General features: G+C 35.5%; 1 protein-coding gene across 1 annotated transcript in view; it reads right to left on the bottom strand.

Annotated features, from left to right (window-relative positions):
• The window catches only part of edl (ETS-domain lacking), a 52,284-nt gene extending 36,234 nt beyond the window's left edge, over positions 1 to 16,050 (bottom strand). Inside the window, exons 1-2 of the mRNA XM_069835390.1 lie at positions 15,988 to 16,050; positions 4,654 to 4,751 (exon numbers count right to left, since the gene is read on the bottom strand). Coding sequence (XP_069691491.1) covers positions 4,654 to 4,751; positions 15,988 to 16,016 — 127 coding nt within the window. The 5' untranslated portion in view covers positions 16,017 to 16,050. The remainder of the gene's footprint in view (positions 1 to 4,653; positions 4,752 to 15,987) is intronic.
• Between the last annotated feature and the right edge of the window lie 11,549 nt (positions 16,051 to 27,599).

The raw sequence follows: 27,599 nt of genomic DNA, 5'->3' as shown, positions 1-27,599 counted from the left end.
TGTCGATTAGATTTATGTTTTATTTGATTTCTGTGGTAGTAAGTTAGTAAACTTATATTTATAAATTTCTTCAATAGTTAATACTTTAAAATCTGCATAAATTAAATTTGTTGGGTAATCCATATTTTTGGTTAGACAAATTTTTATTAATCTTCTGTGTAATAAAATTAACGGATTAAGTACAGATGATGCTACTCCACCCCAAATTATTATACCATATTGCATTAGTGATTGTACTAAAGCTAAAAATATTATTCTCAATGTGTAAAGTACTGTTAAAATACGACAGCGTTACTAAGCATTCCTATAATAAATGTTCAAATTTTCACAGTTTGACATTTTATGAAGTGCGAAGAAACTATTTCAGAAGAAAATAACAATGATATTCAAGAAGGTAGTAAGTTTCACTTGCAAAATAGTATAATAATGTGTCCACGTAGGTATGTTTAAGTAGTAATAGTTAAGAGGCAAGGAAGTAAATAATGCTGCTAGATAACAAAACTGCAACGCAAATTACAATAATATAGGGCTTACTACGTCAAGTCAACATGTGGCGGACTGGGTGCACCGTACGTCAATTGTTCTATCTTCTGAACGGCTGACGTAGTACTTAAGACATGTCTTCGATAAATTTCAGGTGAAGGCTGGAACAACACGTGCACAATTCAGCCATGCTTACGGGCTCATTCCAGAATTGAATGTTCACATGGACAACAAATGGCTCATAATCATTATTTGGAGTTAGGGACAGATTCATTTTACGTATCTTCCATTCTTACTTCTCTTTCGAAGAAAACTATGCTAAGTTGTCTTATCGTCCTTGAAAATGTATCGTCGTAGTACGGGTTTGAACCCGAGAATCTCGGATCCATTGGTGAGCATGATAACCATTAAATCGCAGAGGACGACTTTGTCTTTTAAACAACTGAAATAATGCCAAAATTGTTCGAAACAATTGATGTAGATATCTTTGAACCTTACAATTTTTGTCGGAAAATATTTTCATCTGTAATGTTTAAGTTTTCTGAAACAAATGTTTTGAAGATAATTTGTCCGTACTGTTCATTTGACATTTTGTCTTATTTATTACAAAAGTGTCTGAAATCTACATAGATGATACAGCTTAGCATTGGCGATGGCATTTAGAATACTTTGGGCGACAGAAGATATTTTCCGAACACTTTGCCCCACCACGCTTCATTTGTTGTTTGTTAAGAAGTTATAAATTAATGAATGTATGGATTTTATTGTTGGTTAAAAATTGTTGTGCGAGATCTGCGTATTTGCTTGGTTTCCGCACAAAACCAATCCGCGGAAAGTCTAAAATTCCAGATTCAGTATTCCCAACCTACCACACATAACAATTTCCCTCTTCTTACCGCTTAAATGACATATTGATTTTACTGCTTTAGGCTTTTAACATATTATTTTTAGAGACGTTCAATATAGTAATTTCATCTAAATTGCACTGTTAATTATTGTTTTTAAATATTTGCAAAAATTAAGTAAACTCTACAACTCCACTAAAGTTACTGCTTTCGTGATGCAAGTAACATTAAGGAAGCCGTGAAAAAATCAACAAGACTCCAGACTCATCATAGACTGGGGGGAAAAAAAGACAGACGTATATCACGGCCTGCTGGAGTATAGTAAACACAGAAAACATTTTAAAGCAACAATATTGAAGATAGATATTTTTGTTTTGCAAATTTGCCGTCATTGAACAGAAACCAAGATGGAGATTTCATTGCAACTAATTAGAAATTCCTCTTTCAGGTATGTAATAAACGATCTTCGCACAAAATAATGTACGATACACGAGCGGTATGTTTTCTTTCAATTCTCGGAAATTAAAAAAGCTCAACTACGTTTCGCTTTTTCAAACTTTTCCTCGAACATGAAAACTTCAACATACCGCTCTTGTAACGCATATTACTATTAATTCACTGCTGTGAATAAAGCCATTGTTTAGATTGCTAAGGACGACCAATTATTATTAATGACCCGTTTAGATACCAGTAATGGATAAATGATTATTTTTCCTTTTTATATTTACTGAATATATACCATACCTATATCTTATAAAAGTGCGTACGAATAGCTGTATCATGTAAATTTGTACGAAATTAATTACATCTATTTATAAAGTACAGTTTCTAAATTAAATTAAATTTCTAACTTTTGAAATTATAAAGAATGTCTTATATGTGAAAGCTAATCTTCTTATTTAAATGCATAATAGTCTATATTATGTGTGCCTGCGTGTATTAATAATTCAGTTTAATAAAATGCATTTTAAACAGTAATATCATTGGCAACATAAAAAAGTACTACCTAGATTATTGATGCGAAATGCATAAAAAGTACAGTGAGAAAGTTCATTTTCGTCACACTCATTTTTTAATTATTGTGTTTCATATCCATCATTCTCGGACGAATTGACTGGTAGATGCTGAATATAGACAAAATTAGGTCAAATAATCTACAAGAAAATAGCTAGTCTCAGACAGATCTAAAATAATTATTTTCTCGCTGTGATGGGTGCAAGAAAATATACTTCCGCGAAAATGTCAAAATTGTTATTTGCAGCATCGTATTTCTTTCTCTTCATATTTAGTGTAATAAGCAAGAAATACAGTTGCATATAGGAGTGCAAAGTGCAAATACAACATTGAACTGCAAAGGCCGAGGTATGACAGCAGGTGAAAAGCACGCAGACCTTGTGACGTACGGAGTCTTATCACCTAGGTAATGTGTAATGGCAGAATAACCGAATAACGCACGCGCAATACAATCGCAATCATAATTTCCGCATTGTTCGTCAAACGAGTGATATGATACGTATTGTTTGAATTTCGTCATCGAAAATCTACGCACTCATTGTTCATATTTTGTTCTTATGACAATCTGTATCAAATTGTGAAGCATTAAGACACAAAATGTCTGTTTATGTATTAGAATTTTATTAATATATATTTTCTAAATTAGGAACGATATTTTTTATATAGCTAATTTTATTTTCTCCAATAGGACTTCGCAGTTTCTATTTGAATATAATATAGCCTATGCTACATAATATCTTTTATGAGATTCAGTTGACTCACGATGATTCAGGCGTTCATGCCGAATGTAGAGATTGTTCAGTCAACTGTCCGAAGACAGGTTTGAACCTCATTCATAAGTGACACCAATAAGGCATCATTGATGAGGCAACTAAGCCAGGAGATACTGCAGTAGGTTTGCCAGTTACTTTCCCCCTTCATTGCATACATCGCTGACTAGCACAAGTACCTTTCAGCACTACACTCGTTTCGCCGACAACTCACACACTGCACTGGAACTACGACACATTTCACTGATTCTATCCTGATTTCACTAACACTTCAAAAACATTTCATTGTTCAAATACTTTGCACTGCCACTATAAACTATAAAACTTCATTGACAGAAACACACTTCACTGACACAACACACTTCTTCACTGATACAACATTTCAAATAACAAAATATCAATTATACCCTTTAAATAGTGTGTATAATATACTATCGTCTATTAGTAAAGCCTATTTTTAAATACATTTTTGGTTATTGGTAAAGCCTTTAGTAAGTCTGCAGGTAAAGCATTCCAGTCCCTGATAGTACGATTGTGAAAAGAAAACTCTCCAGTGTCCGTCCTCTGTCTTCTTTCCCTCAATTTATATGAGTGGTCGTTTCTTGAAGAGTGCGTACATACATACATAGGCCCTACATACATACATACATACATACATACATAGGCCTACATACATACGTACGTACGTACGTACATACATACATGCATGCATGCATGCATGCATGCATGCATACATACATACATACATACATACATACATACATACATACATACATACATACATACATACATACATAAGTGTTCTGTCCATGGGCAGGCCTTTCACTACAAGTCCACCATTCTCCAGAAGCTGCAATTTTGCTGCTACCGGTGGACGAGCTTCTAACACGCTGTTCAAGAAGACAGTGTCATTCGACAAACTACAACTATTAATGTAAATTGTTATTAAACATAAGCACTTACAACATCATTTACTCACCCAAATTAAGGAAGAAGATTCTCAAACTGCCTTCTTGCCCCCATTGTAAGTAAGAATCTGTGGCTCTCGCGAATTTCCTGCCAAGTTATCAAAAACTTTTATAACTGGTGAAATGTAAAAGATAAAGTACTATATAAAATAACCCCATATCCTGAATGAACTAAAGAAATAGATCCGTGGAAGTATCACCTCCATTTCTCAAAGGAATACGCAGCGAGTGATGCGTAATTTTTCAAGCAGGTGCCTAAAATGTTTGGAACAAGGCAAACATGTGGTTTATCGAATCACCAACACTGTACTGTCTCCATAATCAATCAGCATGTGGAAGCACGCCCGCTAATAGCCAAAATGTTGCCGCTGTCCGGACGGGAGATAAAGTGTTTATCCGATATAATAAAGTTTCACAACCCTGCTTGGTACTCCGTCAGTGAGCCAGTCTTGTAGCTAACATTAAATAAAGGTCAATGTACATGAGGTCCTCGTATGCATCGTATCTGGAATTGGGTTTAGTGTTTAAGTTAAGACTTGAACTGCATTCGCACTGAATTGCGGCTCAACTTACCTTTTGGGAGATGTAAAGGGTCGTGTGCGGAGGTAGGAGGGACTCTCCACTCCAGTCTCTCTTGGTGATGTCCGCATATCATCTCCGTCTGCATATCACTACAACAGGAACAAAATCTTCATGTCTTAAGTGTATTATGTAATAAATTTCAATTGGACCGTCTATGCTTATCTTGTATTACAAATAATTTTATTGATTTGTTACATTAACGTTTTCGGTACTATAGTGTACCATCTTCAGATGTATACGTGATACTAAATACAAACCTGGCCAATAGATGTATGTGTTGTGGACTTAAATGACCTGTGTTTATGTACGTGACATACTGTACCCATGATCAATTATCCAGGTTTATATTTAGTATCACGTATACATCTGAAGATGGTACACTATAGTACTGAAAACGTTAATGTAACAAATCAATAAAATTATTTGTAATACAAGATAAGCATAGACGGTCCAATTGAAATTTATTACATTATAGTTAGCTTATCGGAAAATCAAAACAAGATGAAATTGTTAAGTGTATTAGTTCACTGTGGAGCAATTAGCAATTAGGTTACATATTTTGAACTTTTTCGTGGATGTAGCTATTCGGGACCAGAAAATCATGCTCCATAAATCATATGAACTTAGATCTGAATTTGTCTTGTTTGCAAGCCGTTCTCTTCCAACAATTCTTCCCTCAAATATTTAGCATAGTTGTCCGCAATCGCATGTTTGCAAACAATGCTTGAGATCTCATAGAGGGCCTTTCCATTAATAGTATACTATAGCATTTATTTGTTTATTTATTTATTTTTTGTCATTTCTCTTGATACGTTTACAGGCGGTTTTCATAGCTCTTTGCAACCTTACCTTTAACCTATTCTTTTGGGTGGGAACCTGATTAGACTTATATAAAGAGAGACTCCGTAATGTGGAGTCAGTGTCAGTGCACAACAGACATCAAAATTATATTCATCATAGTCTGATCTACTAACTCTTTCCTTTTCGGGGAGTGAAGAGGATCTTCAACCAAACAATAAGAAACAGATAACAAATTTTTTCCCCTTGAAATTATTCAAATCTGCTTTACAGGGAGCTTTACCTGAAAAACTAGATTTGCATAATATATACGTTACTGTAGGCACGTTAACAGAAAAACCACAATTCCATGTCACACAGAGATTGTGTGCACTCGATGTGGGTCTCTGGCGTCTCGTCAGCCCAAGCGAGTTGTGTCGATACGAAGGAAAAAATTGAGAGGGTGTCGGTTGGAATTCCTGGGTAGTTCAGTTGGTGGAACGCTGGTACGTTCAACCAGAGGTCCCGGGATCGATACCCGGCCCCGGAACAATTTTCCCCTTGAAATTATTTAAATCTGCTTTACAGGGAGCTTTACCTGAAAAACTAGATTTGCATAATATATACGTTACTGTAGGCACATTAACAGAAAACCACAATTCCAAGTCACACAGAGATTGTGTGCACTCGATGTGGGTCTCTGGCGTCTCATCAGCTCACGCGAGTTGTGTCGATACGAAGGGAAAAATTGAGAGGGTGCCAGTTGGAGTTCCTGGGTAGTTCAGTTGGTGGAACGCTGGTACGTTCAACTAGATGTCCCGGAATCGATACCCGGCCCCGGAACAATTTTTCCCTAGAAATTATTCAAATCTGCTTTACAGAGAGCTTTACCTGAAAAACTAGATATTTAAAAGATGTTGTTTAGTCAACTGTCCGAAGACAGGTCTGAACCTCACAACTGACACCAACATGACACCATCTTTTAAGCAACTAGGCCAGGAGATAATGGGGTAGGGTGGCCAGTTCCTTTCTCCCTCCATTGAATACATCGACGATTAGCTACATAACAAAAGATGTGAAACAAATTAATGAGATATAAGTATAAACAATTGAATACCTTTTGAAATTTAAGTATCAAAGTATTGGGGTACCATTTGAAATTTCATACTGGGGGAAAAGGGATGCACCCTGAAATGCAATTAACATTGGTTTTGAACTTCCTCCCAATATCTAATTAGACGTATTTTTGTTTAAATTAAATTTAGTTGAAATAAATAGTTATTTAGACAGGGAAATTTTTGAAATGAAAGCCTTGCATATTTAAACCAAGCCGTTATTAAATGGAACAAAATTCACAATACCGGCTTTTTTTTAACTAATGACAAGACTGCAAGTACTTTCCTCCTCGCTGATGACCAAGGTATAGTCACAAATTCAGAAGACAATTTACAAAGGGGAATTTTTTAAATGGAAAACATAGCAAAGGATTTCGGATTGAAAATATTACCAGAAAAATCTAAAATAATGACATTCTGAAGGTCTAACAATCAACACTAAAACAGTACTAACAGAAGTTTGGAGAAAGTATACCAATTTAAATATTTAGCCTGTGATATATCTTATGTAAACGAAGCAATATTAGGGATTTTAAACAACAATTTAAAACTTAATTTGGGAGCCGCCACGCCGGTCCAGTGCGCTCATAATCCTGTGAATCCAGCTTCGATCCCCAGCGTACTCCCGATTTATGACGTGTTGGGTAAACCCATGGTCCAGATAACACGGGGTTTTCTCCGGGAGCTCCGTTCTCGTGTGACATCCCAGCAAATCTCCATCATCTTCTCAACTGATTGAGGTTGTTGATCAGCCTCCTATGGCGCAGCCTGAGCAACGACTTTGTCGGTAAATTGGTCTACACAACTGGCTTCATATGGGTGAATGATGAACAGTCAAATACCCGCCATTAGTGAAAAAAACTTAATTTGGAGTAAAAATTCTCTAGAATCAGAATCTACAACCTATTGGTCCTTTATGAAAGTGAAATTTAGACACTTATTCAATGAGACAAAAAGAGAATACAATCAATAGAAATGATTTTTTCTTTACTAAAAAACAATAGAATGTACACGTTTTTATCGTAAGAGGAATGAATAAATAGTAGAAGAATTTTATTAGGAGTTGAATCAGTAGAAGCGAACACACAAATATACAAAACAATTCGTTACAGCAAGGTCTCAGTAATGAGTGACAACAGAATCCCAGAATTAATGTTAAATTACAGACCAAGAGAAGGGGTAAAACCTTTGAAACGACGAGGTCGAAATGGGTCTGCAATAAGGCCTGCTTCATGAATAGAAATTATTGTTATTATTATTATTATTATTATTATTATTATTATTATTATTAGTAGTAGTAGTAGTAGTAGTAGTAGTAGTAGTAGTAGTAGTAGTATTATCATTATCATCATCATCATTATTTCATTATCAGCATCATCATCTCTTCTTTCCATTGACATGTAGCTATAGTTTGTCGCTTATACAGTACATCGAAGATCCATTCCAGCTTGCATACAGCTTCTTCACACGAAGACAAGTGATCTACTTCTACGATATTTTTTCAAAACACAAGAGCAGTTCAAACAATATATTACCGTACTTGGTATTTTTCCAAATTTTTCCTGTCCTATTAAGGTTTGCAATTTCGTGTAAACGTTTGTGGTATAAAAACCAAGAGATCTATATACTGTATATTTGGCATAAAGTAATTTTCCATATCTCACATTAGGCTTACAATACATTACCTGCGAACTTCTTGTAATACATTTCTGTTGTTTTCCTGGCTCCTTAGTCATCAAGTGGTTCTGATCGCAACATCAATCAGTTGGCACGATTTCATATCTCAATTATGGATTACAATATCTGACTTATTAGCTGTGACTTTGCTATCAGCGTTAATCTGTCTTCTCATCATACAAAATTACGTAAGTCATTGCATACGTAGCCTATTGTATAGTAATAATAATAATAATAATAATAATAATAATAATTATTATTATTATTATAATAATAATAATAATAATAATTATTATTATTATTATTATTATTATTATTATTATTATTATTATTATTATTATTATTATCAACACTATCTGAAATTTACGTACTGGTACCTCTTTTCCAAAGAGATAGCATAGCCTACGTGTCCTTCATCGTATATTTATTTTGTGTTGTCTTCTATGGAACGTTGCGCCGTATTGACCATATGACATGAGAGTTTCAGTACTTCTAGATATTTAATTTAATCAGCCATTTCTTAAAGAGCTTTATTCCGAAAACAGCAATCACATCTCCATAAAAATGGCTTTATTCCAGGAATAGGGCCTTTTCAAAAGTGCTGCGAATATTGTGAAGGTTCTGTACATCTTAATAAATGTATGGAATATTGTCATTTCTTAATAGAAAGGCGTATTCTAATGAGACGAATGCGGCAGCGATCTTAACTTAGCAAAAATGATATAAAGCCCTTTCTGAAATGTCTGATTCAAATATGATTTAATATCCCCATAAGAAGACTAAACATGCAAGACATCTCAGTCTTTGAAAATACATGATGATGATGATGATGATGATGATGATGATGGTGATGATGGTGATGATGATGATGATGATGATGATGATGATGATGATGATGATGATGATACTTTGGTGTAAATTTTACTTGAAATTTTGCCTAATTTTATCTCTATTGTAAGAAAGACATACAATTTTACGCTTTGATAACCTGAAACAATAATACAAACAATGACTAGTGCCCTCCACGATGAAAAATAATGACTAATTGACAAGTCCACACCTCGATGGATAGTCCACGACTTTACTTTGACATGTGGTATTCGAATGTCGGTTTCGTAATTAGCACAGGGTTGACATAAACAATCTCCCTTCATCTGTGTGTTCATGTTATGGGGAAAAGGAGGAAGACTAATAATGTAAAATAATGTTACCTTTAATATGCTATACGGGAGTTAACATCTGGAAAATATTGTGCATTTATAAGAAATGAGAAAATATGCAGTTATACGCACCATAACACAATGTTTAATGAACTTTAAAATGATAATTATTATTTCGCACAGATAATTTTCCAGCATATCGTCGTTGTTCCTGCAGTAACTCCTATGTGGAAAATATAATTTTTTTCAATAGGAAGAAAAAACACATTTATGCATCCTATGGCAGCCGTAGCCTATATAGGAGACTGTGAATTCTTACATTTTCGAAACAAAGAAATATAATTACATATAGGAGATGTTATTATTTGTTTTATCACTATTTAAGTTATTTAACAGAGCAAAAATCTGAAAATCAATAAATATGTCACATAGGAGTTATTGCAGGAACAACGACGATATACTTACAGGCTATCCATAAAAAATGCAAATTAATGAACTTCAGAGACAACATACATCTCATGAAATAAGAAACAGAGAAAGAGAATTTTGATAAATTAGCACAATCAGGAACTCGGACGAGGTCAGGGCGTAGCTTGATCCCGTCACAGTACCGAGCATGCAAGCTGTAATGGCGAGAAACGTTGATGCAGTGATTTGGTACGCACAATTCGGATTGGAATCCATTACAACATTACTTACTTTTATTAAAACTTTTTATATAAAAGTGCTGACTTAGTATTTTGAGCCAGAGTTTTGATTCTGTTGTGTTATTTAATATACAGAAAAATTATGAAATATGAGTAAAACATTCTACCGGAAGAGTGAATTAAACTATTTTGTTTGCATTATATCTTATCTTTCCAATAAATATTTGAATAAAATGTTATCTAAATTGTACCGTATCATTATCCTAATCCTAATCTTCACACCTTATGTAACTTATGTTGTTACTGTCTTAATACATCGTTTCTTGAATCACTCTTTTCTTCCTCTCTGTTAAATATGTTAGATCTATTTAGTTCTAGGTCTATTAGAATTCTGACATTCTCGATATGAAATTTCCAATTTCAATTATTTCCAAAATTGGATGTAGTAGACTATTAATTTTATAAAATATTTGTCAGTTATCATATAAGTATCTCACCTTTGTCGTTTCCGGTATTTTTTGACGTGCAACGTTTATATTCGACCTATATTAATAGCACAGTCTAGTATATACAGTCACGAAGCTTAATACGTAGTAAATATGCATCCATAGATAGTTGCTAGGATCGCTATTATCGCTTCACTACTGACAATGCGAAATAGTACCTGCACAATCTATTGTTCCTAGTACCCTCACAATTCAAGCTTCGTGACTGTATATACTAAACTGTGTTAATAGACAAAATGAGAGGATTTGTTACAGGAAATTGTACTGGTCGTCTTGGAAATGCTTACTTCATATTCGATAGATCTTACAATGTGAACGAGTACATTCTTATACACAAGGGAGTTCACATATATGCATAACCTACTTGGAAGAGCTTATTATAATTCATAGGGGTGAAGGATTGCAATATAAATGGTGCCCCAACAGGAACACGGGATTTAATAATGTGAATAAATGTTACAAAAACAGATAACAGTCCCGGCAACGCAACAAGACAATGGCGTAATTTCCCAACCATGTCTTGTTGTTGTTGGGTTGGCGGCACTATTCTGTTATCTGTTTTGTTGCATATTTATATTATTAAATCCGGCGTCCTTATTGGGACACTCTTTAAAAATATTGTTATTGTTATTTGATATGGAAGCGAAACAGATTAGTGCATTCTACTTATTATGCAACCGGATTTAATAATGTGAATAAATCCAACAAAACAGATAACAGTCCGGCAACGCAACAGCAAGACAATGGCGTAACTTCCCAACCATGTCTTGTTGTTGTTGAGTTGGCGATACTATTATCTTTTCTGTTATCTCTTTTGTTGCATATTTATATTATTAAATCCGGCGTCCTTGTTGGGACACTCTTTAAAAGTATTGTTATTCAGTTGTGCTTTGATATGGAAGCGAAACAGACTAGTGCACTTTACTTATTATGCAACTATAGAAAGTAAATACTCGTATATAGATGAATAAATAATACGTAATAACAATATATGAGTTTTAAGGCTTTCACTGTAACTATGATCACAATGAGGCTTTTGGTTATTCCACCGTGTCCTGGAACTTAACATTTACAATTTTCCGGAACTGTGTATAGGTCTCATCATCAGAGCAAATAGGTAAGACCCAAAGAGTTTGTAATACTTACTAGAGACACATACCCGTGAGTGGCAGGCAAGAAAAATGTCACAAATTGAATCGGCTAGCATCCACCATTAAAGGGAGTGTTTGCGGGGCAAAATTCGAAAACAGTACCACAATACATTGATGTAGCCTGGTGATAGACACTGTTTTAAACATCTTTTACAAAGGATGAGTCGTGATGAAATATGAATGGCAGAGGAGCGCTATATTTATTAAAGTATTATAATGGTTCATCTTTGGCGATATTCTAAAAAATAAATTAAATCACCCATATACACTCGGGATAAGTATGTGAAATAGTGAATAATGGCAATGTCAGCATTAATTTTCAGTATTACTAGTATTGTTTTAAGGACATAATAATGGATATTTACTGTAATATTTCAAGTGATCTTTATTTCAGTCCTTTCATGCAACGGAAGAGGAAGGTATATGTTGCTTAGAAAATATTTAGAGGTGAAATATGAGATCATAAAAATTCTGGAAACAGATTTAAAATATAATGAGAATAAATTTGTGTAGTTGATGACCACCAAGTTAGAGGTCAGTACAGACTTTTTAATACAATTAGTAGCGGTAATAGTAGGCCTAGAAGTAGTGGTATTAGTAGGCCTAGTAGTAGTGGTAATAGTAGGCCTAGTAGTAGTGGTAATAATAGACCTAGTACTACCGGTAGTGGTAATAGTAGGCCTAGTATTAGTGGTAATAGTAGGCCTAGTTTTTGTGGTAATGGTAGGCCTAGTAGTAGTGGTAATAATAGGCCTAGTAGTAGTGGTAATAGTAGGCCTAGTACTAGTGGTAATAGTAGGCCTAGTAGTAGTGGTAATAATAGGCCTTAGGAGTAATGGTAATAGTAGTCCTAGTAGTAGTGGTAATAGTAGGCCTAGTAGTAATGGTAATTGTAGGTGCAGTAGTAGTAGGTCTAGTTTTTGTGGTAATAGTAGATCTAGTTTTTGTGGCAATAGTAGGCCTAGTAGTAATGGCAATAGTAGGCCTAGTAGTGGTAATAGTAGACCTAGTAGTAGTGGTGATAATAGGCCTAGTAGTAGTGGTAATAGTAGGCCTAGTATTAGTGGTAATAGTAGGTCTAGTATTAGTGGTAATAGTATGCCTAGTTTTTGTGGTAATGGTAGGCCTAGTAGTAGTGAGATCTAGTTAATAGTAGTGGTAATAATAGACCTAGTAGTAGTGGTAATGGTAGGCCTAGTTTTTGTGGTAATGGTAGGCCTAGTAGTAGTGGTAATAATAGGCCTAGTTTTTGTGGTATTAGTAGGCCTAGTAGTAGTGAGATCTAGTTAGTAGTAGTGGTAATAATAGACCTAGTAGTAGTGGTAATAGTAGGCTTAGTTTTTGTGGTAATGGTAGGCCTAGTAGTAGTGGTAATAATAGGCCTAGTTTTTGTGGTATTAGTAGGTCTAGTAGTAGTGAGATCTAGTTAGTAGTAGTGGTAATAATAGACCTAATAGTAGTGGTAATAGTAGGCCTAGTAGTAGTAGTCATAGTAAACCTAGTAGTAGTGGTAATAATAGGCCTAACTAGGCCATCAGCTATATTTTCACTAATTTCTTTGCATTTAATACAACCAAAAACTAGGAGCACATACTGTACAATACGGAAATTACATTATTAATTCATTTATTGTGAAACAAAACAGTTTTAGACAGATATAGTCTGAGGATTTTCTTATGCACTCTGCTATTATAATCCACTGTAATATGATGGCACCTAACCGTTACAGACACTGTTGAAACCAACCTTGTAAACCTGATTAATTTATTTCTGGAAAAACTTTATCCAAGAAATATTCCGACATTCTGTAAACATATTCAAAGGAGGAACGGCATTTGGAACATTCTTTCAAACATTAAGATATGCATGCTTTCCTGGGCATCCTACAATAGTAGCTATGTTCGAACAATTATTTGCGGCGCAGTATTTCACCATTTTCTTATTATTTCCCTTCAAGTGTACTTATATTTATTCGTACTCCTCAATAAGCACGAACTGCTCGCACTCCCGGCGAAGCATCAACTCCCTTTAATGGCGGCCGAACAGCGGTTCAATTTTGTACGCGAAACTAGCGCCGTCGGTGTCTCTAGTTATATATTACAAACTCTTTGGTAAGACCAGAGGAATCGCCTACTCCTTTGGGCATGTTACGCCAGGCTAATCCGGACGACTGAGCCCAGAGTCTTCCCTGTCTGCTCTGATGATGGAACCTGCGTGTAGTTCTCAAACGTTGGAAATGTCGAGTTCCAGGACACGGTGGAATCCCCAAAAGCCTAATTCTGAACAATAACAATATTTACGGGGTATTTTTGGGACGGTGGTAAATTGCACTGGAATTCAAACTTCCTGTCTGTAAACTGCACCGATTTTGCATGTGATAAATTGCACTGGATGTTGTAAATTGCACTTCTTCTCATTTTATTAAGTTTAGTCCAACAGTTTTTTCCCGGTCTGTACACTCTCGACAATCGATATATCGCCTTGTTTGAATTTGCCATTTCTAGCACATGTGAGGAGAACTTTAGTATGAAATTTGAGCCTGCTACAGTAATTTCAGATCTCGAAATAGCTATTCATGTTGCAGTGAAAAACGTGTGAGCAAATACTGAAAATTTTCTGCGCAGGTTTCTTTTAACCAATTCCTGATGAAAAAAAAATCAGGGGTTAGATCCGGCGTGTGAATACAAAATCAGGGATTCTATCACTGGACAGTGGTTACACTATGTATTCGGGCTTCTTCACTTACAACCGGATGAAGTAGGAGATGCTTTTGTGCATGATCTGATTCCCATACAACCTGAAACTGAGTCTGTTATATGATTTCCTTCTTATTTAGTTGACAATTACATTGATGATGATGATGATGATGATGATGATGATGATCATGATGATGATGATGATGCGCTATTTCCACAGAATATGTGGGCAAGTACAGACTGCGGACACAGATCACGCAACGAATGGGTGCAAATCTTTCCATTCGCATTTCAACTTTTCCTTCATTCAGTGCAGTGTACATGGTAAGTGATTAACCGTTCGATTTCTTTGCAGTGCGGTTTACTATTTTCCAGTGCAATACAATCGCCCTATTTTTTGTGCTTATAGACAGCATATCAGGTAATTCTTAATTTCTGTGGCTCAGAAATGGTCATTTACTTGTCTTCTTAATGTTATTTTATTTTAATGAATTATTATTGTTATTGTTATTATTATTATTATTATTATTATTATTATTATTATTATTATTATTATTATTGGGAAATTGACTGTTATTAATATTTTATTTCATTCCATTCATTAGATACACTTAAATCTTACAGAAAATTGTATTTATTTATCTTGATTCCATTACCCTAATTTTTTGCATAGATGTTACGCGCAATAATATCAAATTCCCTGTCATTGTTTTCGAGATGTTTTAATAGTCTATGCCTCGCTTCTGTGTGTTAATATTTTGCAGATCTTGAGTTTCATTTTGTGCTGAAAGAAATGAGTTTAAATAAATTATGTAGCACAGTTAACGTACTTTGAATACATAACAGATCAACAGGCAAATTACAACATCAGTATTGCCTTGTGATTCTTAAATTTGGTCTCTAACAAAACGTCAATGAGAATGAATGTCATTGGTAATCGTCTTGAAAAATGTGATGTTGATCGGGGCTTTACTCAGCCGAAGACGAAGGTAGAATCAATTGTTGAAATGTCGTTAATTCCTTCATCATTAATCAATAATTCTTCTGATCTATGCAACCACCACTGCTTTCTCCTTTTTTTCAGATCAACATATGGAGTCATATTATGCTATAGATGGCATTAAGAAACATAAATGAGTTTTATTTTTAATAGACAGAAATGATAAAACGAAAGAAACAGATCTTTCTAAAAATTAAATGCAGCTAACATTGAGTAATACCGGTACCAAGACAAAAACCGTACCACACAGTTGTTGGTTCAGTTGAGAATATATCGCTAATTTCGAAATTATTACTTTCACATTTTTGGTAGTTAGTTTGCCTTTATAATAGCTGAACAGAATCTTCACCACACGTCGAAAAGAAGTAATAATAATAATAATAATAATAATAATAATAATAATAATAATAATAATACAAGTGATATATTCATTTTGCATACTCTCTCGAAATTCATGCCAACATTTACGTAAGCCGTAGGCCTACAGAACAAATTATTGTTCAATTTTAAATGCATGTGTGTATTATTCCTTGAACAACACATTAACATAAATATTAGAAATAGCTAATGCAATAGGTGTTTAAATTGCGCTTTACCTTGCTAGTGGCTCGGGACACACGTACATCTAGAACAGCACCATTCCACACCCCTAAAACTTCTGCTTGTCGCTTGTGTGGGAGGAAAGATTTATCCCAACTTGAAATAGTGACGGGAAGTGGTGGGGCTATTGATGCAGTGGAGGGGATAGTTTTGACTGCAGCTTCAGTTGAATGGGTTTCCGGTTTTTGCAACTGAACTCAGAGGTCCAGTCATTACTTCCGGAAACCCCACGAGGGTATCACGTCGTATTCGTGTTATTCATGTCCCACCCTGCCACGTGTTCCCTACAAACATCCCTTATAATATAACTGTTCTCTTCTCTTTGTCCCATTTTTGTTACATTTAACGGATATCCGTGAATCACTTAACAACCCTCACATGCTGCTTGGGAATGGAGCCTTAGAATAACAGATGATATTCATTGTTGCGTTATACTTGGACGTAAATCCCGGCAATTACGGCTAAATGTTCGTCGTCTGATGCCCACTGTTTGTATTCGTTGATCTGATGGAAAATGTATGTGGTGCGGTAGTTTCCACTTGCTTTCTGCACACGTGATAAGTTCAAACAATTTTTATGCTGATGTTTTTTTTTTTTTTTGTTTGCTCTTTGAACACTACTTTTTTCGACTTTGTTTCCTGCTCTGTCTGCGAAAAACCTCACCGATTTTACTCGACACTTCCGCAGAGACGTCTATACTCAATCGAGACGATGATCCCTAAACCAAGGGACGTGGTAGTGGGCTAATTTTTCATATGGCACGGTTCATTCAAGTGTCATAAATGTAGCCCGGATGTTATGTAATTACATATTTAATTCGTAGATGAGAAAAAACAAAAATGTCGGCGAATCATACTAAAAAGATCCTTATTCCGAAGTATTAAATTACATGTTTTCACATATTTTGATGTATATTATTTATTTTGATGTAGTATTTTTAAGATATTTCCTATTTTGAAGAATAACACACAGAAATGTACGTTTCTTTTTAATATTAACCTCGATCTCCTCAATTGAAGGGCTCAGAGCCAAAGGCTACTAACCCACAATTACAAAATGAGTAAATAAGGGTTGAAATTAAGAGGATCCTGACAAAAAAAGATTGGTTTCATAACGTATTTTAATTGGTCTACATTGAATAAATACAAAAATATAGCATGAATCTATAAGAACAATGTATAGTTTTGAAAAAAAGACTTAATAGTGAACAATACAAAATTGTGGGTTGGTCGCCTTTGGCTCTGAGCCCTTCAAATAATAGTATGACTTTTGTAATAACAGGCCTAATTGTTTTTACCGACTATCCCTCTATTTCCCGTGCATGACACAGTCAAACATACATTATTTTTGCGTCACAGTAGATTCAGATTCTGACACTTAAAGACTGGTCATCCTTTTATCACGTTGATTGTATATCTCTTAAGAGAGTAATGGTAAATATGTTTTTGTAAGGAACAAATCCCAATGCGGACAATGGATTCTATTGTATAGTTACTGTACTGCTACTTAAATGCATTTAATTAGCTATTAGTTGCGCTTCCAAAGAATCAACTGACAGCATTGATGCATGGAGATGAATTGTTCATTCTTGTCCTTTTCACTTATGTAGTTTTTGTTCCATTTTGTGGGAATAGAACTTTGTTTTCTTTGTTTTGCATCTATAGATTTGTCACTAATGTAAAGAAAGTTACGAAAAATACAATAAATATTTGTCCACACCTGTGGAGTAACGGTTAGCGCGTCTGGCCGCGAAACCAGGTGGCCCGGGTTCGATTCCCGGTTGGGCAAGTTACCTGGTTGAGGTTTTTTCCGGGGTTTTCCCTCAGCCCAATATGAGCAAATGCTGGGTAACTTTCGGCGCTGGACCCCGGACTCATTTCACCGGCATTATCACCTTCATCTCATTCAGACGCTAAATAACCTAAGAAGTTGATAAAGCGTCGTAAAATAACCTACTAAAAAAATAAATATTCTGATACGTAAGAAATTCCTATGTGGGCTTAAGTGCTTAGGGATGCTAATTTTCCATGTCGATAACCAAAATCTACAGGTCTACTAATACCTCATATAAAGAGAAAGTGAAAATCAATAGTCCTTGAACAACAAGACGAATATATTCCAATAAACAGAAACGGGAACTTTACAACAATAAAACGGCCTGCTGATATAACTATCCAAAGATCCTACACACGCATTAGGATCACAGATATTAAAGCGTGTGTAATAGTACATTATGCAACGAGCCTATAATGGTAGTAATTAAGACGCAAGTATGTTTGTTTATGAAACGAGCGCAAGCGAGTTTCATAATTTTTTATACGAGCGTCTTAATTACGACTTTTTATGCTCGACCATAGTTCTAACTTGAAATTATTCAAAATTAGGTCTTCTTATGGTTATGTGCGAACTGACCTGAATTGTGAGACGTGCGCAGACGCGAAAGTATTGATTTTTTCCGAGGCCGAATGTCATTGACCTTGACAGAGAATAAGATGAACATTAGTCTGATATAACCTGTAAATTGATTTAGAATTGAAAAACGAGATGACAAAGTGAATTTATTTGAATATTATTTACAATTAACGCTAATTATTATAGTAACAGAACATAACCTTCTGCGACAGTATTGGATTTCCAGCCTCCGTGACTTTTCGCTAATTGTCTTTCGATTGCATATCCGAGAATAATCGATACTTGCGGTCTTATAACGGTACAAAGCTGACTTGTCATTGGCTGAACACCTGAACTTTAATGAATAGGTGTACTTTAATGACATGCATTAAAGGACTGCTACCAGGTGTATAATTACTACATTTCGGCATGGTCGAACATAAATAAATTTAAGAGAAAAAACAGCTACATAATTTAGATAAATTCAAAATTGAACCTGTGAATAACAGGATAATGAATTAAATGAAATGGGCATAATAATTTTATGGAGGAAACCTGACAAATGAACAGAATTAGAGATTGGAAACCAAACGGAAAGAGAAGTTCAGCACGCCCAAAATTGAGATGGAAAGATACGTTAACGCAGCACTGATGAATGCACGGAACAAGCCGAAGGCTTAATGCGAAAGGAAGAAGAAGAAGAAGAAGAAGGAGAAGAAGAAGAAAAAGAAGAAGAAGAAGAAGCAGAAGAAGTCACAAATACAGAATGTTCCCTGGTCACGTTGTGGGCTTGATGCAAGGCCATGGCTTGAGACCGCGTAGGACTACACCCAGACCTATTGTTTCCATATCCGTTGTCGGAAACTGAACTGTGATCCGCTGATTTGTTAGTTACAAGAACTGTCACTGATGTTCTATATTTTCCCTTCAGAATTCTTTGCGGTTGACGTGGGTTGTGAGTGGAATTTATGGCGGGGGCGCCGTAAATACTGTTGTGTCGCACTCACAGGATTTACGAATGCACCCTTCCTTCTTCCGACATGCTCACTTTTCTGTCTTCTATTTTTAGGCGCTCCAACAGCAGCCATTGTACTTGGTTTCTGTCCTAGAAATTGCGTTAAACCTTTCACTTATTATTGTTATTATTAGTATTATTATTATTATTATTATTATTATTATTATTATTATTATTATTATTATTATTATTATTATTATTATTATTATTATTGCTACTTATTTACTTACTTACAAATGGCTTTTAAGGAACCCGGAGGTTCTTGCCGCCCTCACATAAACCCGTCATCAGTCCCTATCCTGTGCAACATTAATCAGTCTCCATCATCATATCCCACCTCCCTCAAATCCATTTTAATATTATCCTCCTATCTACGTCTCGGCCTCCCCAAAGGTCTTTTCCCTCTGGCATCCCAACTAACACTCTATATGCATTTCTGGATTCGCCCATACGTGCTACATGCCCTGCCCATCTCAAACGTCTGTATTTAATATTTCTAATTATGTCAGACGAAGAATATAATGCCTACAGTTCTGCGTTGTGTAACTTTCTCCATTCTCTTGTAACTTCATCCCTCTTAGCCCCAAATATTTTCCTAAGAACCGTATTCTCAAACACCCTTAATCTCTGATCCTCTCTCAAAGTGAGAGTCCACGTTTCTCAACCATACAGAACAACAGGTGATATAACTGTTTTATAAATTCTAACTTTTAGATTTTTTGATAGCAGACTAGATGACAAAATCTTCTCAACCGAATAATAACAGGCATTTCCCATTCTGTGTTTAATTTCCTCCTGAGTGTAATTTATATTTGTTACTGTTGCTCCAAGATATTTGAATTTCTCCACCTCTTCGAAGGATAAATTTACAATTTTTATATTTTCATTTCTTATAATATTCGGGTCACGAGACATAAGCTTGTCTTTTCGGGATTTACTACCAAACCAACCGCTTTACTTGCTTCAAGTAAAATTTTCGTGTTTTCCCTAATCATTGTTATTATTATTATTATTATTATTATTATTATTATTATTATTATTATTAGTTTTCATGTAACTGTAGTCGGCCTGAATAGCGTAGTCGGTATATCGCTGGTCTTCTGGTCCTGGTCCAGGTCAATGGCATTTAAGTGTGTTTAAATGCGACAGGCTCATGTCAGTAAATTTACTGTCATGAAAAGGAACTCCTACGGGACAAAATTCCGATACACCGGCGACGCTGATATAACCTCGGCAGTTGCGAGCGTCGTTAAATAAACCATAATTTAAATCATGTAGGCCTAACTGTAAGCAGCGAAAAAAAAAATAAACAAACGGTATCTGAGAATGAACCACATTCTTACATAGGCCTACGACTACAATTAGACAAGCTTCTTGGAATTATTGATTAGTAGGCTACCTAAAATCGTTGTTTTTTTTTAATGAATTCAAATCTGGCGCTCTAGGAGTGGTATGAATATATTCAGAAAACCTTTGTCAGCAACTTCTAGACCACTAATGAAATGGACGTGATGATTAGTGTTCGCAGCTTACTATCCAGTATTGCTAGAATGGCATGAAGTAAACTGGCTTGCGATGACGTAATGCGCTGTAGGGTGATGACAGGACGCAAACACAATCATGAGCGAACAGTGTAAGTCTACGAAACCTTGTTTATGCCAAATATTACAGTAAAGTTATTGAAATTATTAACACATCCGCTAGCAGGGATTCTGCTTCTATCTAGATCGTACAGTGCCTAGTTTCAGACAGCTTATTAGAAAATCTGACATTCATACAAACTAAATTTGAAGATTACCAAAAATCATTAGGCCTACCCTGTTAGATATCATAGGTCTGGAAATGCCTGAAGTTTTACAATTAGTAGCTTATATAAAATAACGCAAAAAAAATTAATCGAGCGGCGCCAGATACATCCGTCACTAAACGTGTGAAGCAAAAATGGAATTTAGTTTTAAGCAAGAAGGGTGGATATTCTGTTTTTCGTGAGATCACGGGTATGTTTCTATGTAAAAATGCAGGACAGTCTAGTAGTGTATCTCAGCAACATTACAATGATATTCATATTAGTTTTTCCCCCACCTACTACGTCTTGCGATGTAGAGAGAAACTTTTCCCAATATGAGTTTCTCTTAAGAGACCATCACCACAGAAATTTTCGCTTTGAGAATTTACATATAGGCCTATATATAATCGTGCAACGCCACTATCACGACATTGTATTTCAGGAAGAAACACAGTAGCAGATTTTATTTCACTGTAATTTTCTTTGTTATAAATTTTATTTTCAGGGTATGCAATATCGTTGGCTAAGAAGTTATGCTTCATATGTGTACGTTTCCGGGTGAATAAAATAACTGTTTCAAAAATTAATTTTTCTCGAAATAGACACACTTTTTGTATATGTGTTTCTGCTTTGCAAGATCTTCTATTCGAGAACAAAATATTTACTTGAGGACAAAACATTAGTTAACTGTCCAATTTTCTCAATATAATAGTAATGTAGTTCATCTAAATCAGCGGTCATCAGCATAGTGCACTCTCGGGCTAGCGTCTCTTACCTGCGGATAAGAGATGCAGTAGAGTACATGCATGGTTGTTTCTCCCTCTCCCTTCTGCACGATGGTGCATATTCCGATACACTCCTTACCCGTTACCCATTTCACCGAGTGCTGACGACCACTGATCTAAATAATAATGTAGTTAAACTAAATGATCATTTTTTTGTAGAAACGAGGTATTACTTCTTAGCAATATATAGGCCTATTGTAAGTAATTTCTGTTATTGATATAGATAAAGTGCATTTCAGAAAAGTATATTCTTTCCTCCTCCCGCCTCTACCCAGCCAAGTCTTCCCCGTCCCCACCGAATCCAGCGCAGCGATGCATTCCACTTTTCTCTACTGGCAAGTCAGGCTGTTGTATCCTAGAAGAGATCGGATGTTAAGTTGCAAACACTAGTAATGATAGACTGTACATTCCAAATGAGTTTTTTTTATGTTTCGAGATCCATATATTTCAACAGTTTTTCTATTTCCTTCTTCATTATATTCCCACCAGGTGGTATACGAGTAGGCCTATTTATTTTTAAATAATTTGACAAGCCTTAGTAAGTTATTTATTATTATTATTATTATTATTATTATTATTATTATTATTACGTGTTATGATATAGATTCGCGCAGTAATACATTTGGGAAGTTGTGATAATAGCGAAATCCGGTTACTACAACCAGTTATGTAACGTTCTAACACACGATACCTCCGTTCTGGTTGGATGATCGTTCGCCTCTGCGGAAAATGTGGACAGGCTAGCAGTCGCTGGTCGGCTCTGGCTCTTAATGGGCTGTTGCGCCGCGTATTTTTCATTTTATTTTAATATAGCTGTTTCATTTGTTTCTATTTTTCTGTCAGTTTGTATTAGAAAGTCCAACAATATGGTGATGTTATTTTTGTAATGAAGATTATTATTATTATTATTATTATTATTATTATTATTATTATTATTATTATTATTATTATTATTATCATCATCATCATCATTATTTTATTAGGCCTATTACGTCTCATTCTTGATCAGATCACATACAAGTTACAGTCTACGCATCGCAGGTAGTCTTCAAAATAAGTCGTATCCATCTCTTCAGGAGACTTTTGGCGCACAAAGCAGTTGTAACACAGATTATCTCGAAGTAATTCAGTTTCTCTGTCATTCTCTCATGATAAATGCTCCATCATTGCGGTATTATTGTTTCAAAGTAGCCTTTATAGTCGAAAAAATGAATTAAAGAAATAACATTACCAACAACGAGTTCTTTGGACTCTATTTCCGGGTTCGAATCGTTACGCCGAACTGACCACACATGTGAGCAGGGAGTTGTTGAAGCCGCCCTGCTCTAGGGGATGAGGACGCACTCGGCACCTGGTAGGAAGGAAGGGTGGGCGAACCGAGCTCCTGAATCGTATAGCGCCCGGCTGACATATTTCCCAGGAAGTCTGTGACAGTTCCTCTCGCGGAAAACGTGGTTAGACCTTCGCTGATGCGTTTCGTCTGGTACTTAAAATTATTGTTGCTCTTTTTTCTTTAACCGTGTGCTCAGCTCTCGTGGCTGTTTGTCGGAGAATATGTTACTGTGTAAACTGGCTTTCTCATAGAGCGATGATTATGTGGAGATGATGAAGAATTGGAGAACTGCTTATCTTGATAACACCCATTGTAATAGCCTACTGACTTTGTCTACCATAAATTCCATTTGGACTGGTTAAACTTGAACCCGAGTCATCTATATAGAAAGCCGGCTGTAGCTACACGGCTTAGTTTTGTATCTACGCCTTTCATCGAGTTTGCGACAACCCGCCAAGCATGGTGACGTATGGCCATCTAGCAGACTTTGTATGTAACCAGTGGTGGCTGATGCAAACCAAAGGTATCATCTTAGACACAAATAATGATCAGGAGCCATAGGCTAAGTCCCCTTAGTTTCACACGTGAATGAATGTATTATGGGACGGGAGAAATCCAATAATTATTATAATTTGTTGTCATTGTTTCAAATGACACTTATCGTAAGAACTGTTACTTCGAAACCCAGGGTTCACGCGTCGGTTTAATAAAAGAGAGAGTGTGAGTGCATTATTATTATTATTATTATTATTATTATTATTATTATTATTATTATTATTATTATTATTATTATTATGCAGCACTACTGTGGCACCAAACTCCAAGAAGTTGCCGGAGGGCTATAGCCGTCACGCCACTGAAAATAATTAATATCGGTTAGGTTCGCAGATAAACGCAACCAAACAAACTATATTTCATACAGGTAATGATGTCGGAATATAAATTAATTGTTTTGACAGCACACAGCAGCTCATATTTTATAACTCAAGTTCAAGTCAAAGTGTTCGGAAAAAAATATATAGGCTATACTATAGGCCTATATAAATGCCCTTCATACCAAACAAAAGACATATTGGGGGCTCTAATTTAATAATTTAGCTAAATTACACATTATGATGTAGCACATACCTGGATTTACAAATTCCATGTGAAAGAAGAAAACATAATTTACTGGCCATTAATGCGACTTTCAACAATACGCTCTCTATTGCGACTGAGGAGTGTGGATTCAATACTCTGCAGTTATCAATGTTTACGCTACTCTAAAACAAATAAATATGCGCGAGAAATACCGCGCAGTGTCTTCATGAGATGCCTCGTACATTCAGAGACATATATTCAGAAAAATATAGTGAAATCAAAAATGATTTTTGTCCGGCTAGATTGAGAAAATTGGACACTGTGCACCGGCCGAAATTTCATGATAAAATTCCTTTACCCGTGAGGTCTCGAACCAGCGCTTATTCCGTATAGCCCTAGCTGCTTTTCCATCCAGATTGCCTGAATTCGATCCCTGATCAGGTCGTGATTGAATTTATGGTGAACAAAGCAGACGTTGCAGACGAGTTTTCTCTGGGTTCTGCCGTTTCCACAACACAGGTATCGATCCATTCCTCAACGTTTCTCATTTCTCAATTATAAAATCAATTCATTAGCATTTTTCCGATCACCTGTCGGCGATGTGCAGAGGATGCTGATTCAGGGTGTATGTAGATTACTTGTCTCCACCTAGACATACAGCTTGCCTTAACACTGTCGGCCAGAGTGAGCAAGAATGCATCTTGCTTAGGGATTAGCGTAATATGCCAGCGTGACTAGGCATTCACGCAAGTGCAGCATCTCTCTAATTAACAATATTATAATAATAATAATAATAATAATAATAATAATAATAATAATAATAATAACAATAATAATAATAATAATAATAATAATAATAATAATAATAATAATGAAATAAATGAGGGGCTCAGAGCACAAATGGTGTAACTGAGATACTTATGAGAAAAATAAGTATTTCTAAATTGTGAATCCTGTATCTAGAGAACATTCAGTAAACAAATAAAGTGCTGACATTGAGCACTGTGATAATCTGTATATGTATTTCCTTGTAACATTAAAAAGCAAGATGTTCTTGCTACGAAATATGCCAGCAACTCCATTTTCATTAAGTGAAGTTCTCTAAGTCCCTCAAATATGACGAGAGAATTCAAGTAGGCTTACTTGGAAGAAACCTGTTTCAGGCAACTCATTTTCAGACAAGTTCACAAAAAAGAATGGTACATTAGAAAGAACACAGTTTTATTATGAACCCTGAATATATTTAATTAATTAAATACTTAATTTTCAAAGATGGGGTGATTATGAAATTGCGAAAACAAAGATCTCTGTTACAGACAATTCATTTTGACAGAAGCTTAATTGAAAAAGATCGTATATACTGTATTACTTAAAAAGTTGTATCAACCCTGAAGTTATTATATGAATGAATGAAGGGTTTCAGGAAAAAGTAAATAAGCAAAGAAAAAGAGAAGGAAATAATAAACAGAGAAACAAAGAAGCACACATGATAAGGATAGAAGAAATGAATAAAACAAAAGGTAAGAGAGAAAAAAACATAAAATTAATAAATACGTGAAGAAGCAAACAAACATACAAAAGAAAGATGGAAGAAAAGAAGGAGGAATTAAATTTTTAGCAGGTTATTTTACGACGCTTTATCAACATCTTAGGTTATTTAGCGTCTGAATGAGATGAAGATGATAATGCCAGTGAAATGAGTCCGGGATCTAGCACCGATAGTTACCCAGCATTTGCTCATATTGGGTTGAGGAAAACCCCGGAAAAACCTCAACCAGGTAACTTGTCCCGACCAGGATTAGAACCCGGACCACCTGATTTCGCAGCCAGATGCTCTAACTGTTACTCCACAGGTGTGGACAGGAGGAATTAAAGAAACAAGCAATGCAAGAAAGAAAAGAAGAAATACAAACATGAACCAAGAAAAGAGTGAAGGAGTAAAAAAAAAATAATTATGAACTGTAAATAAACAAAGGATGGCGAAATAAACACATACAAAATTAAAGAAATAAGAAATTAATGAAGAAATAATCAAAGAAGACACAAAAAACGGAAGAAAGGAGACAAAATAAAAGAGATACAAACAAAATAAGGACAATAAAATAAGTGAGGAAACAAAAGAAGTAAAAAATGAGACAAGGAAAAAACCAAGAAAGACGCTAGGTTCTGAATGAAATCCGTAGTGAGAAAGTAGGTCCATATATTATATTATTCACTCAGCACCATTTATAGTTATGAACAACCTGGAATTTGGAAAATTGCGTCGAATGCCTTTCTATGGAAACATGAACTGATAAGTTGAAGTCTGGAATTTGGAAAATTGCATCGGCCTCAGTAGCTACGCCGCGGATGTACTATAATGCCGCACATGTTCCTTCCGTTTCCGGATCGCTTCCAATTCAACACTAAACACACACATACTGCACCATTTCCGCTTCCTGTCTATTGGAAAACGTTCGAAATTTTTGAATCAGGATGTCCGTTATCCTGTTGCGGGCTTGGAGGGGCTAAACATGTAAATAATGACTGAATGAAAAGTACGTAGATAGGACGACAAACACGCCCACGTCTCATCTGCGGGTCGATGCTAAACGTTTGTGCATATGTAATGCGTGAATGAGGAAATTGTCTTGGGAATAGGCCCTAAATGGCTTTTATCTTCAATAAGAGTCTTTCTCGGTGGTTGAGAGTATACCATCCCAATTATCACCGGTTCAATTTCGGCCAAAATTATGGACTTTTTATGGGGTGAAATCATAAATCGTTGGCTTACCTTTAAAAACGTCGTAACTGCATTTGAGGAAATCGTACAAAAGAGGAAAATAACGTCTTATCCTTTGTATATCCCAGCTAACAACTGGCCCTAAGCCTAGCTTGTCCTTGTGATTAATCCGTCACTGGTGTCAGCACGACACGAGACGCAATCTGACAACACAGACCATCACATTCACAATATGTCCCGCGAAAACGCGCGACCGTGTTTCCACGCAACGTTAAAGTTGCGCGCCTCAGTTGTTATGCACACAGGAGACGGTTAGATAATATTAATTAACACTAAAAAAAGTATCAAAACAGAAATCATTACAACATTTAAATATAATGAGATATTACTATCTTTCTATGCGCACACTGCATTACAAAACAAAAGTGGGGAATTGAGAGCAAATGTAGGAAGCTATGAAAAGGTCAGCAAGCATGGAGAACATTTTTAATGGGGA

Source organism: Periplaneta americana, chromosome 9 (assembly GCF_040183065.1).
Source record: "Periplaneta americana isolate PAMFEO1 chromosome 9, P.americana_PAMFEO1_priV1, whole genome shotgun sequence".
Taxonomy (NCBI): Eukaryota; Metazoa; Arthropoda; class Insecta; order Blattodea; family Blattidae; genus Periplaneta; species Periplaneta americana.
This window is presented reverse-complemented; position numbering and strand designations above follow the sequence as displayed.